The sequence below is a fragment of the Kickxella alabastrina genome (genome assembly GCF_025024165.1).
Source record: "Kickxella alabastrina strain RSA 675 chromosome Unknown BX661scaffold_3, whole genome shotgun sequence".
Classification (NCBI taxonomy): Eukaryota; Fungi; Kickxellomycota; class Kickxellomycetes; order Kickxellales; family Kickxellaceae; genus Kickxella; species Kickxella alabastrina.
Window position 1 is genome coordinate 127622 of NW_026251474.1, and position 14371 is coordinate 141992.

General features: G+C 53.1%; 2 protein-coding genes and 2 non-coding genes across 4 annotated transcripts; 2 read left to right on the plus strand and 2 right to left on the minus strand.

The window, feature by feature from the left end:
- Positions 1 to 1349: 1349 nt before the first annotated feature.
- BX661DRAFT_177264 (uncharacterized protein) lies at positions 1350 to 2727 on the minus strand. Its single transcript, XM_051534589.1, has one exon. It carries the CDS (start codon positions 2593 to 2595, stop codon positions 1765 to 1767), a length of 831 nt encoding a protein of 276 aa, XP_051394025.1. The 5' UTR covers positions 2596 to 2727; the 3' UTR covers positions 1350 to 1764.
- A 447-nt stretch (positions 2728 to 3174) lies between these two features.
- Positions 3175 to 10488, plus strand: BX661DRAFT_168782 (uncharacterized protein; the record flags this gene model as incomplete). The annotated part of the gene is made up of 1 exon (XM_051533468.1): positions 3175 to 10488. One exon carries the CDS (start codon positions 3175 to 3177, stop codon positions 10486 to 10488), a length of 7314 nt encoding a protein of 2437 aa, XP_051394026.1.
- Positions 10489 to 11548: 1060 nt separating this feature from the next.
- On the plus strand, positions 11549 to 11653 carry BX661DRAFT_t9. The gene has a single exon. It is a non-coding gene; the product is annotated as a tRNA-Tyr (tRNA).
- A 510-nt stretch (positions 11654 to 12163) lies between these two features.
- Positions 12164 to 12235, minus strand: BX661DRAFT_t25. The gene has a single exon. It is a non-coding gene; the product is annotated as a tRNA-Glu (tRNA).
- Between the last annotated feature and the right edge of the window lie 2136 nt (positions 12236 to 14371).

The window sequence follows — 14371 nt, forward strand, 5'->3', positions numbered from 1 at the left end:
GCGCAGCTTTGCATTTGCCGGGCTGGTGGTGGCGATCTGCAGGCGGACGCCGGCGCCGTGCTCGTGCCACTTGGACGCATCCATGACGAACTCGAGCGTCAGCGCGCTGAGCTGTGCGCGCAGCGCCGCGGTGGCCTGGGCCTCGCCCTCGCGGATGATGCCGCCCTGGGTGCGCCCGCCCGGCGGGCTCCCGGCACGCGTCAGCTGGGCGGACAGAAACGACCCCAGCGACGCCCCGTCCGCACTGCCGCCCGTGCCGTTCGCGCTGGCCGCTGTTTGGCGGCGGATCAGCGCAACCACCGGCAGCGACGACTCCGCCGCCGAGCACTGGATCGTCCACACGCCGTCCGCCCAGCAGCGGCGGTCCAGCGCCAGCAGCGACCCCACGCGCGCCACGCGCGGCGGCGGCCCGCGCAGCCGCAGGTGCGCGAGCAGCGCCGGAATCAGGTTGACCGAGGCCATGGCGGCGTCGCGGCTATGCGCGCGCCACGAGAGCAGATCCAGGTGGAGGAAGCACGTGACGCGCACGCACACCGCCGGCGACGGCCTCCTTGCCCTGCCGCGGCGCGGCGGCTGGCCGGCGCTGGCCTGCGCTGTGGACTCTGGCGGCGTGACTATTTCGACGCACCAGGCCCAGAGCGCCGAGCTCACGCGCTTGACTCCGTCGGCTGCGCGCATGTACGCCGGGTCGTCCTGGGTGGTCGGCACGGAGGCCGCCACGTGCACGGCCGTGGTGCCGTCGACCAATGACGTCTCGACCATCAGGAGGTCGCGGCCATGGGCGAATTCCGTCGAGCAGCCGGCGATTGGTTTTCGCAGGACGGTCTGCGTCAGGCTGGTGTGTGCGTCGAGCATTTCGAGCTCAGTGCTGCGCTCGACAAAGTAGTTCCATTGGCTGCGCAGCCCGGGGCATTCCAGGAGCGCTTGCCAGTCGCGGAGTTCCGAGAGATACGCGGCGTGCTGGCCTTGGGTGTCGAGGCTGCTTTCGACGTCCAGGGGGATTGTGGCCGTTGTGCGGTGGATTTGGATGCTGTCGGTGTGCTGCTTCTTGCTGATTTCTACGTGGATGTCGCCGCTGGAGGTGTGTGCTGGGGGCGGCGGCTGGGGTTGCCACCCGGTGGTGCTGGACTTGAGCGCTACAAAGTCGCTGAGCGCCTGTGTGAGCACATCGACCTGCCGCTTGCGCAGCCTATGATCATAAAATAAAAAGAATAACGAGGAAAGAGTGTTGCTTAGCCCTCATTTAATTGGAATTGGAATTGGAATTGGAGTTGGAGTTGGAGTTGGAGTTGGAGTTGGAGTTGGAGCTGTACTTGGAGTTGGAGCTGTACTTGGAGTTGGAGCTGTACTTGGAGTTGGAGCTGTACTTGGAGTTGTAGTTGTACTTGGAGTTGTAGTTGTACTTGGAATTGTACTTGGAATTGGAATTAAAAGTGTACTTCGAATTGGAATTAAAAGTGTACTTCGAATTGGAATTAAAAGTGTACTTGGAATTAAAATTGGAATTAAAGTGGATATGGAATAACAAGATACATTACTGGCAGAGGTCCATGTCTGCGCTCATTCCGAAATATTCAACAAGAATAATAAAAAATCGGTATTAGTGTGGTAAAGTGAAATAGGAAATAATGAAATAATAAAACTATGAGAAACAAAAAAAATAGCATGCAACGTGTGGGGTGTTTTCGGCGATGATGCTGCTGTTACTCTCTCCCTGTTGCCTAATAAAAACCATTATGAAAAACATTGTTTTTTTGCACTATTTCATACCCGCTTTACATCGTAGTAATCAATGTGTGCCCCACTTTCAAACTGCCCAAGGTCGAGGATCTCACACAGCACCTGCGCCGAATCCTCAACACTGACGAGCTCGCCCCTCCGCTGCATGCGCTGGTAAATCCCCCTCTGCTCCTCATCGCCCATCGTCTCCCTGACCTCCCTCTGCATATCGTTGTCCAGCGGGCCCGGCGCATAGCTCAGCACACGCACACTGGGCTGCTCCTTGGCCACAACGCATACAAGCTGGTCGCGCGCAGCCTTAATTGCCGCATAAAGCCCCCAATGGCTGAACGCCTCCACGGCCAAAAGCGACGAAATATTCACCACGCAAACCACCCAACCGCCTTTCTCCCCCTCTAAAGAGTGCGAGAATTCGCGCAGAAACTGGGATGTCAGCGTGCTGAAAGATACGAAGTTCATCACCGCGTATTGGTGGATCTCCTCCTCCGAGTATTCCCTCACCTGCTTGCTGACATTTCCCAATGTGCCGGCGCAATTAACCAGCGTCAGGGACTCTACGCCTGCTGTGCCAGGCAACTTGTTTTTATTGATGATTTGTGCGAGCGCGGATATGACGGACCTGCTGCTGCTTGAGGGGTTGCTGAGGTCGAATGTGCTGAGCACCGTGGTGCTGGTGCATGGTGTTTTTGCCGACACGCAGGAGGCGGCTACTGCGGCGAGCTCGGCTGCGTTGCGGCCAATGAGGAGAAGGTGCCGCGGATGCTCTGGTGTGCTGCGCCGGGAAAGTGCCAGTGCGATGCCCCGGCCTAGACCACGGTTGGCTCCGGTAATCGCATATATCTGGGTACCAGGCATAATATTTTTATTACTATAGTTGGAAAAGATTTATATATTATTATTATAACGTATTGCTGCTATTAATTGTCTCCTCTTTTTCTAAAAAAAAATAGAAAGATAGAAAGAAAGAAAAGGATTGTTGTATATGCGTGTGTGTGTGAGAAAAAAACATCAGATAATACTGTTGTCCTCCAACTGAGAGTAACTTTATGCACTGGCAATGCAGTGATTAGATTATCGGATTCTACTAATTTGGCTGCTATTTCCGCCCTTTTACAACAAGCGGGAAAGAAACGCACAACGCGCACATGCCAACGTTTTTAGAGCATGAAGAAGAGCAGCGAGCGGGGTCCTGATTTTACGTCACGCTTTTTTTTAAACAATTGTTTTCTTTTTCCCTCTTTTTTTATTACACTTTGCAATTCTGTATAGACCAAAATATACTTCAATTTAATCTCCTCTTTTCATTTCTTATTTTCATTTCATTTAATTACCTTACCTTACCTTATCTTACCCTACCTTACCTTACCCTACCTTACCTTACCTTACCTTACCTTACCTTACCTTACCTTACCTTACGTCATTCAATTCCCGACTATGAGATTGCTCTCCGCTCTCTCGGGCAGCAGCAATAGCGCAAGGAGCACCAGACCCATCTTCTTTCTCCTCGTGTGCTTTGCCGCACTCCTGGCCGACGCCAAAGGCAAGGATCCCACCCTGCACCACACATATTTCAAAACCCCACTCTCCAAACTCGTCTACTTTAAGTCCCCAACAACCATCCTCGGCCTGGACAAAACCACCAATAGCGGCAGGGTTTTTCGAAGCGCGGACAGCGGCGAGCACTGGAGTGAAATCGCCGCGATCACCAAGGCCTCTCGTCTCTACGCCCACCCACACGACCCGCTGACGGCCTACGCACTATCCGAGGGCTCGGAACATTGGGTCACCCACGATGAGGGCAAGACCTGGTCGGGGTTCAGCACCCCTGGGGCGCCCACCACGGCCCCGGGCGAACGGCCCTTGGCGTTCCATGCAGAGCGGGCTGGGTGGATACTGTTTTTTGCTGAAAAATGCAAGGAGGAGACCGGTGGCTGGTGGCCCTTCCCCAGGATGGTCTGCCACGACGAAGCGTATTACACCAAAGACGGGTTTGACCAGGCGGCCAAGGATTACAAGGCCGGGGACAGGGCCGGCTCGGCCATCACGGCGCTGCTCGGGGATGGGAAGCCCGTGGCAAAGTGCCTGTGGGCGCGGCAGACAAAGGAATTCGAGGCCATGGCGGAGGCTGCTATCTTCTGCCTAGAGATTGTGCCGGAGTCCGAAACTGTGGAAAACAAGCGCAGCCTGGACGGCAAGCGGTCGCTCGCCGGCGATATCGCCGGGATCCTCGACAAGCAGACGCCGCGCAGCACCGTGCAGCTGACGGCTTCGGAGGATTTTTTCTCGACCAAGCGCACCGTGCACTTTGGGTCCGGCAACGACGGTGCAGGCGGCGACCGCGCGGGCGGCGGGGTTGTGGCGGTCAGCGTCGTGAAGAACTACCTGATGGCGGCGATCAGCCACGCACACTCCAACGAGATGGATCTCTTCGTCTCCATGGACGGCCACACCTGGGCAGAATCCCGCTTGCCGTTGCCGCCGGGCGCAGAGGAGGACGCTTACACCATTCTGGAGTCCACCGCACACTCCGTGCTTGTCGACGTGCAGACGTCGTCGGCCGGCGCCCTGGGTACGCTTTTCCGGTCAAACTCAAACGGCACCTACTACACGGCGTCCCTGGAACACACGCATCGGGCCGCCAGCGGCTTGGTTGACGTTGAGCGCGTGCACGGGGTTGAGGGTGTGATTATTGCCAACCAGGTGGCCAACTGGGAGCAGATCGGCCGTGGTATCGGCGGCATCCTGCACCGCGAAAAGCTCGAGCTGAAAAGCCGGATTTCATTCAACGATGGCGCGCGGTGGCATTTTCTACAGCCCCCCAAGAAGGACCTTGATGGCAAGGCGTTTGGGTGCTCGAGGGACGGCTGGGAGACCGGACAGTGCGCCCTGCACCTGCACTCGGTCACGTCTACGCGGACGCCCGGCCGCGTCTTCGGGTCGCCCTCGGCAGCCGGCGTCATCCTGGCCGTCGGCAACGTCGGCTCGCAGCTAGCGCCCTGGCGCGAGTGCGATACTTTTTTGAGCCGTGACGGCGGAATCACCTGGAAGATGGTGCACCGGGAGGCCCACCACGTGCAGCTCGCGGACGCTGGCTCCGTCCTCATCCTGGCCAACGACGAGGTGCCCACCGATGTGCTCGCGTATTCGCTGGACAGCGGCGACACCTGGACGAATGCCGCGCTGGACCAGAAGATGCGCGTCTCTGCGCTGTTCATAGATGACGACGGGCTCAGTCCTGTTGTGTTGGCTGTGGGCACGGCGCGCGAGGGCGCCCACAACCATGAGCAGGTCGTTGTCTCGGTGGACTTTGCCAAATCCTGGTCGCGCCAGTGCTCGCTCGACCCAAAGGACCCCAAAGCCGGTAAGGACACCGAGCTCTTTATCATGTCCTCCCATGACGACGACGACTGCATTATGGGGCATCGCTCCGAACATATACGCCGCAAACCCTCCGCCGACTGCTTCATGCGCCTGGACCAGGTGCTGTTGCCCCTGCAGACTGACTGCGACTGCGCCACGCGTGATTTCGAGTGCGACTATAACTACGCCCTGGATCAGAAGGGCCAGTGCGAATTAGTTGGCAGGGAGGTTATCCCGCGCGGCCAGTGTCTGCACAAGGAAGATCGCTTTGACGCGTCCTCTGGGTACCGGCTGATTCCCGGCAACACGTGTGTTCGCAGCAGCCGCACAAAGGACCTGGACAAGCCCGTGAACAAGCTGTGTCCGCGCGTCCAGCCACCCAACGGCGACAACAGCAATGGCGATGAGCACGCCCATGAGGACAACAATAAGGGTGAAGTTTTTGGCCCAGTCAGCCACCACACTATGGTGATGCGCGGCGAGCCGCATATCATGACTTTCCCTAACAGCACTTCGTTCCTTTTGATGACGTCCGGCCAGGAGCTGTACCGCTCGGACGACGAGGGAGCCAAGTGGATCAAGGTTGATCTGGCTGCAAGCACAGGCAATGCCAAGGTCGGCAAGCCCGTCTACCTCACTGCGCACCGCTACCATAGCTCGCGCGCCTTTGCTTACACCGACGCCGACCTTTTGCTGTTCACAGGTGACCGCGGCGCGACCTGGTCCCAGGTGCGCAGCCTGCCGTCGCCCGCCAACAGTCTGCACATCCGGCCGCTGCTTGACTTTAACCCGACCAACCCCGACTGGCTGCTGTTTGTCGGCGGCACTGCCTGCCCAGGCTGCCACTCGGAGATCTGGCTTTCCCCGGACAATGGCCAAAAGTGGACGCGCATCACCACACATGCGACAAAATGCCAGTTCGCTCGCTCCAAGGAGTTCACAGCAACAGATTTACCGGCCGAGTCGGTCATTTGCACAAACTACAGGCTGACCAGCGGCAATGGCAATGAGCAGGACCGGCAGGCGGAGAAGCGGAATCCGGACAATTACGTGGAAATCCGCGTTTTCACCCAGCCCTTCCGCGACAGCACCTTCCGTGTGATTCCGCTGCCACACCCGGAACGCAGCGAAATCGTCGATATGCATATTTACAGTCGGTTCATCATCGCTGCTGTCATTGAGACCGTGACGGATGATGCAGGCAGACCCGCCACTGCGCTCAAAATGTTTGTGTCGGATGATGGCAAGTCCGTGCATGAGGCGCGGTTCCCGCCGGGCACTAACATCAAGCCCGAGGCGTTCACTTTGCTGCCGGCGCACGCCGGTACGGTGCTGATTGATGTCGAGGGCGCGCCCAATTCGGCCGGCGACTCGGACTGGGGCACCGGCTGGGGCACGCTGTTTGCCAGCAACAGCAATGGCACGCACTTCCATATGGTTTTACAGCACACCAACCGCAATCGCCAAGGCCTCGTTGATATCGAGCGCGTCGATGGCCTGGAGGGTATGCTGATTGCCAACCGGGTGGTCAATGCCGAGGCCCTGGGCAAGCCCGGCGTGCACAAGCTGCTCCGCACCGTAGCCAGCTGGGATGACGGCCGGTCGTGGCACCCGCTGGCGGCCCCGCAGAAGGACAGCTCAGGCCGGGACATTGACTGCATTGACTGCTCGCTCCACTTGTACAGCCGCTCGTCGATGCTGGGCATGGATGCGCTCTACGGCGTGTCTTCGGCGCCCGGGTATCTGATGGGCGTCGGGTCCGTGGGCACGCACCTGGGGCGGTACAAGCAGGCGCGCACGTACTTGTCGAGCGATGGTGGGATTACCTGGGCGGAGATCCGAAATACCGACCATATGTACGAGTTCGGCGACCACGGTGCCCTGCTAGTGCTTGTCGACGACTCGAATCCGACAGACTCGCTGCAGTACTCGGTTGATGGCGGCAGCACGTGGAAGTCCTACCGGTTTACGACCGGTGGTACAAAGGTTATTGTTGACCGGATTACTAATGGCGAGGATAGTGGCGGCCAGGGTATTTTGATCCTGGCTCGTGAGATCATGCCCTCAGGTGGCCCCAATTTCCAGGACACCATGGTTATTTACGTGGACTTTAGTAAGTTGCACGTGCGCCAGTGTCATATTGACAAGCGCGATCACTCGAAGAGCGACTTTGAGCTGTGGACGCCACGCTGGGTTGGGGCTGGATCTAGAAGTGGCAGTCGCGACGAGGCTATTTGCGTGCTGGGCAGCGAGACATCTTACTGGCGCCGCAAGGCCACCGCCGGCTGCTTTGTTGGCAACGAGTTTGATCCTCCGGAGACATCCACGCGGCCCTGTGAGTGCACCGTGCAGGACTACGAGTGCGACGAGGGGTTCTGGCTCAACGACTACGGCGAGTGCACACTGGACGGCCCCGATCCTTACCAGCCCGCGGACTGTCACGACGGCAATATGTACAAGGGCCGCTCCGGGTATCTCAAGAACTCGCAGTCGCAGTGCGCCGGTGGCAAGGACCTGACCAGACCTGTTGACCGTGTGTGTGGTCGGGCCGGTGGCTTACACGCGACGGCGTTTGTCTTAGACTCGCCTGTCGCCGATATGCAGTACTTTAAGAACTCGCACCATATTGTTGCGCGCACCGAGAGTGACCGCGTCTGGGTCAGTCTCGATGAGGGCAGCCGGTGGTTGGAGCTGTCCTCAGCCTCTGAATCTGCAGACTCTCGTATTGTGGATGTCATTCGGCACCCATACTTCGAAGACTACGCCTACTTTGTGCCGGCCAAGGGCACCATTGCGATGTACACTGACGACGAGGCGCGCACAACCCGCACCCTGCATCTGCCGACGTCGCCTGCACACGCTATGGGCCCTGTGCTGAGGTTCCACCCGGACACCCCCGACTGGCTCATCTACCACGGCCAGCCCAACGCTGATTGCGGCACCACGGTTGATGCCGGGCGGTGCCATGTGGAGGCATTTGTGTCGCGCGATCATGGCGCGCACTGGGATGCGCTGGTGACGCCGGTGGGTTCCGGCGGATGCTCGTTCCTCAAGTCCGACCGACTGACCAAAGCGCAGCACAACACAGTTGTCTGCGCGCGGCATCCTGATGCGCGCAACGGAGGCGGCGACATTGTTGTCAGCGACAATTGGTTTACGAAGAACGAGCATGTCTTGGTGAGCAACTCGACCGACTACACCATCATGGGTGGCTTCCTTTTGATGTCGCAGGATGTGGAGGACGGCAAGTCTTTGCGGATGCATATTTCGCTGGATGGCGTGACCGCGGCTGTGGCCAAGTTCCCCGGCGACAAGCTCACTATGGGCTCGGCCTACACTGTTCTGGAGCCGCCCGAGGGATTCGAGTACCGCGACTTGACCGGCCGCAATCACAAGATGCCCGGTGCTGGCCTGATGATGCATGTGACGAAGAGTAGTCGGGCGGGCGCTGAGTGGGGCTCGATTTACACGTCCAACTCTAATGGCACATACTACCGTCGCACGCTAGAGTACGTCAATCGCGATGAGAACGGGTTAGTGGACTTTGAGCGCGTCCGTGCGCTAGAGGGCGTTTCCATCGCCAACACTGTGGCCAACCCCGAGGATGTGCTTAAGACCAACAAGCCTAAGCGCCTGCAAACGCGCATTACGAACGACGGCGGGTCTCGGTGGCACTTCTTACGTGTGCAGGGACCGCAGACACCCTGTAAGATGACCGCGCCCGCGAGCGGCACCTGCGCCCTGCACTTGCACGGGTACACGGAGGTGTCGGATCCTGAGAATATTTACTCTTCGGCTGGCGCCGTTGGTCTTGTCATGGGCGTCGGCACGGTGGGTGCTTCTCTCGGCAGGATTGGCCAGTCTGATATGTACTTGTCCCGGGATGGCGGCGTCGAATGGGCGCTTGTGCATAAGGGCCCGATGTGGCACGAGTTTGGCGACCACGGCGGGCTGATCGTCGTGGCTGATCGTATTCACCCGATATCCGAGGTCGAGTACTCGCTGGACCAGGGCAGAACGTGGTTGTCGCTTAAGCTGCCCGAGGAGGCGCGCGCTATGCGCGTCGAGTTCCTGACCACTACGCCGGATAGCACCAGCCGCCGCTTCGTCATGTACGGCAAGAAGGATGGCGGCAATAAGGGCATTGTGGTTGGTTTGGACTTTACTGGTGTGCAGCCGCGCATGTGCCAGTTCGACCCGCTGGACGAGAAGAACCACGAAAACAAGGATGATTTTGAGCTTTTTATACCCAAGCACATCGACTTGTCTTCCGACCAGGATGGATGTGTGCTCGGCCGCAAGGTCCAGTACTACCGGCGCATATCCGACCGCGCATGCTATGTCGGTGACGAGTTCCGCCCTGTGCGCTATCTGTCGGAGACCTGTGAGTGCTCGGAGCGCGACTACGAGTGCAATTACAATTTCGAGCGCAGTACCTCTTCGTCCGACAATGCCTTTGGCAAGTGTGTGCTGGTCAAGGGTATGCAGGCGCCCAGAACTAATTGCACAGACGATTATGAGGACTACTTTATTATTGAGGCGGCATACCGCAAGCTCCCGCAATCCGTCTGCCGCAACGGCCTGGTGCTTGATCGGCCAAAGGAAGTGTGGTGTCCTGGGAAGGCCCGGTCGATTGCTATCTTCTGGTCTCTGTTCTTGCCCTTCTTCTTCCTCAGCCTGGCCTATGTCGCCTACCATATGTGGCGCAGCCGCTACCCGTATCTGCGCTTGGAGGATATCGGCACGGCGGTGGGCCCGGCGCTGCGGCGGCACTTACGCGTTCCCAATGCTAATTCTGGGATTGTGGAGCAGCTCCAGCCTGTGTTTTTTGGCGCCCTGTCTACGGCCAAGGCGGTGGGGAGTGCAGCCAAGGAAGGGTTCCTTTGGACAGTTGATCGTGCGGCTCCATTTTTACCACAATCTATTCAGCGCTGGTCGTACGACCATCCTCCTCGCTGGGGCAGTTCTCGTTTGAGTATGGATGGCCGGTCGAGGAGGGATATTAGGAGTGGCGAGGGCGGAAACCGGTTCACTTATCATCCTCTGAGCACAAATGAGGCGGCGGCAATTGTTTTTGGTGATGGCACTGCTACTGGTGCCGGTGCCTCTGCTTGGAGGGTGGATGAGTATGACGAGGTTGAGGCTGGGTTTAGCCATTTCTTGCATGAGGACGAGGAGGATCGGTTTGGGTCGAGGTTTGGCGAGGATGATGCGAGGTTGGTTGATCGACAAGTTCTTTTCGCGAATACTGAGCTGTCTGAAGATGAAGATGAAGACAACGTTGTGAATGCAATGGCAGTTGGGGATATATCTGCTGTTGTTGATTTTGCTGATAGTGGCGATTCGGACAGTGACCGTAGTTATTTATCTTTTTCTGGTTATTGTTGAATTGAGTTGGTTTTAGATGCATTTCATATCAATTATTTGGATTGTTGGTTTTAAAATATGTTTTTTTTTACTGTTTGGCGATTTGAATCTTTTATCATTTTATCTTTTGAATTTTTAAAATATTGAATATGAAGCGCACTGCTTAAATATAAAAACTAGAAATTGTTTGAAAAGTATAAAAGAGGGATGCATTTGCACTTAAAAAACTATTTTAATATTATCTGCACACACATTGAATTACAATTCATTACATATTTACAAAACCCATTACATCGAAAAATGACCACCTTCACTACTCTTTTTGGATCTGCTGTTGTTGCCGTGCTGGCCGCTATCTCATTGGCCGCGGCCAATGCCAACCCTCTTCCGCATGCATCGGCGCCTAACAATGCTAATGATGCGCTTGTTAAGCGCAGCGCTTGTGGCGGTGGATGTGGTGGATGTGGCGGAATTGGTGGCTGGGGCGGCTGGGGTGGTGTTGGTCCTGGCGTCGGCGTTGGCGTCGGCGTTGGCATTGGTGGCTGGGGCGGTGTTGGTGGATGCGGTGGTTGCGGTGGCTGGGGCGGGTGCGGCGGGTGCGGCACTGGTTTCTGGCGCTAAATGCTCCAAAGCCGCGCTGTTTTTTTGAATAATCAACACGGCTTGCAAAGAAAATACAAACGCTGCAGCAAATAATTATTGTCGATGAGCGAGAGCACAAAAAACGCTCAAATATTTTTAGTGCCAAATATCAGTGTTTTCTCAGTTTTTTTATAAAAAATGCTTTGGCAATTTTTGAAGGCAAATAAAATATATATTAAACAGAGCGATACCATTTCTAGAAAATAACGTTTTTACATTACAAAACAACCAACAGACTCAAGATACCCCCGGCTATTATTTGCTTAATTTTAAACATGTAGCTCACAGCCGTATTTTTGTATGTGCAGTATGTTTTCTTTACTTGCCAGCCAAAATATTCATAATCAAAAACTATAACCAAAACAAGACATTCTTATCCCCAAAAAATGTATTAGCAATGATATGTACTGACTGGACATTATTAGTTTCAGAGAAATCACCGAAAATAGCTCAGCGGTAGAGCGGGAGACTGTAGTTGCGTTACAAGCCTAGCTTGTATTAAGTTGTTATCTCTAGGTCCCTGGTTCAAATCCGGGTTTTCGGACTTTTTGTGGTATTCTTTTTTGCTGATGATTTGGGGGCAGCGTTGTGATTATGACGCTCGCGCTGCTTCTACATTTTTATTTGGTATAAAAATCTTGATTGTGCTGAGCGCCTTTATTTTTTTTTACAAGCATTTGACAATTAGCTATGGCTGTGTTTTGAATACAGCCAAACAGCTTTCATTTTGCGATTTGTTCAAATGAAAAAGAGTCTCTTGATCTTTTCATAACACACGTGTTCACCGCTTTTTGTATTTGATAGTGCTAATACTATACAATCACAGAAGCTTTTAACAAAATTTCAACACGCAGCGAGTTGCTGTGGTGCTTTGCGTAGTTGACATTATACATGAAAATTTATTTGTGTGAGCTGTGCAGCGGCAAAAAAACCAAACATAAAATTTAAAGTTGCCAAACCTGCTTGCTTGAGATTGATCAGATGCAGAGTAAAAAAGAAAGAGCGCCAAAAAACAAAAAGCCTTGCCGCTTTAAAAATAGTGGCAAAAATTATGTTCCGCAACGGGGAATTGAACCCCGGCCACGACGGTGAGAGCGTCGGATCCTAGCCACTAGACCATTGCGGATTAATCGAATTTGTCAAGGTTAATTGTGACTTGTTATACTGGTTGTAATTAAAAACATAATAAAGTGTGGCTTAGTTATATTTTTTATGATAGCATTGGAAATTACTTGCCGTTAACTATTTTATTATTATTCAAAATAAATATAAAAGCATTGGGTTTTGTGGTGCCCAACACACATTTCAAGCCATTATCCTTCCTTTTCAAGAATAAAGATTGCCCTCATGGCCGCTATACACGTTTCTGTTATTGCTGGCTGACATCAAGGAACACCATGATGTTTACAGCGTTGCCCACACAGCGCTGCCCCTCATTTTCAGTTCCTTAAGTAATTTTTGAGACTTGAATGTATTAATTTAGATCCATATTTTTATAGAGCATGACAGGTTTACTTGTGTATGTGTATGTTTTACTGTTTTCACTTTTGATTAAAGTTACTTTTCACAAGCAGGATTGTATTAACAATCTGAAATGCAAAAAAGGTACTAATTCAAGCACACAGAACTTTTATTATAAATATTACCACAATATTTTTGTATTTTAGACTAATAGAATAGGAATATTGTCGTAGATTTCACAATGTCTGAGAATTCATATTTCTAGCTCACTGCATTACATGGTGGCCTTTTGCCTTATTGCCATCCTTCTAACGCCAGGTATTGTATAATGTGTTGCGTTCGGAATTATAATGATGTGTAGAAGCAATAATAATAATTTTTGTACTATATCTTATGTTTAATTTTTCTGCTGCCCTTCGTTGCATTCCCTTCCTATCTCGCAGCCTCTTATAATAGTGTTTATGCCTGTCGTGCTCTATAAAAATGTGGGTCTAAATCGATATATTCAAGTCTTAAAAATTACTTACTTAACTGAAAAAGGGGGCAGCGCTGTGTGGGCAGCGCTGTAAACATCATGGTGTTCCTTGATGTCAGCCAGCAATAACAGAAATGTGTATAGTGGCCATGATGGCGATCTTGATTCTTGAAAAGGGAAGATAGTGGCTTGAAATGTGTGTTGGGCACCACAATGCCGCTGTTATTTTTCTTTAAATTATTACACACATCTGAGCTCTTCCTTGACTCATCGATTTATATTGTTCTCGCTGTTTATTACTTTCTCGCTGTTTTTGCCGCTCACCCACTAGTTGGATTTTATATTTGTCATACCTAAATACATTGACATTAATAAAAATTGCAATCTAACACTCTACTTGCCGTCGTCGCCGCTCTCCATATGCAGACAATTTCTTGCAATTTTTGCCGCACTTTCCCCCTGATGCTCATATTAGATCATGACCTTTTGGGTTGGCCATGTAACTTTTATATGTATTTTTTTATTTAACTGCACTTATCGTAAACGCTAACATTTTATTGACTAAATCAGCTGACGCTCACTAGAATTACAATCGTCCAAGGTTCTATTGTGAGCTGCAACAAGGCTGAGTGGCGCCAAAACCACATGCTTGGGGAACAATGGCGGTGCGTTTACGTATGTTATTTCCTGAGTTATATCGTAGCAATTAGGGTCGGTGGTTGGACCATTTCACTGGTCTACATCTTGTGGTAGCGAATCGGGCTATGTTGAAATTGGCCGAGCCCGTGCTGGCACGTCCCGATGCGCAATGTTAGTGTTTGGCAAACCTGATAGTATTTCAATTGGAATGTTTTCATTGGGAAATGCGAACATGCCAAAGGACTGCGAAAGGCTGGTGTGCGTAGTGCTACCAGAGGGGGCAGTATTTCTCTCATAAGAATCTTCAACCATGGCGTAGAAAAGCCTGGCTCCTTTATTCCCCTCAGCACTTGTTATCAGCAATGTGCTCTGTATATTGTACGAGGTTGACGTTGCATTATTGTCAGCGGCATATGTATTTGAGCCTGTATCATACCCCTTCTGCAGCCCATCACTGCGCAGCTTGTTAATCCAGTGGTTAAGGTAAAGCTGTTGGTTAAATAGGCAGTTGTACAGGGGAACCGCCATAATGATCCACTACAGAACATCGCAAAGAGGTCCAGAGCCGTTGCTACTATACGCAGACGCACGCCTAGTGGGTACAGTGGGCGCGCGTAGTTCATTATGGTCTGGAACAACAGTACAAAAAACATAATTGTGCATGTAACCATCATCTCGCGGCTCTCA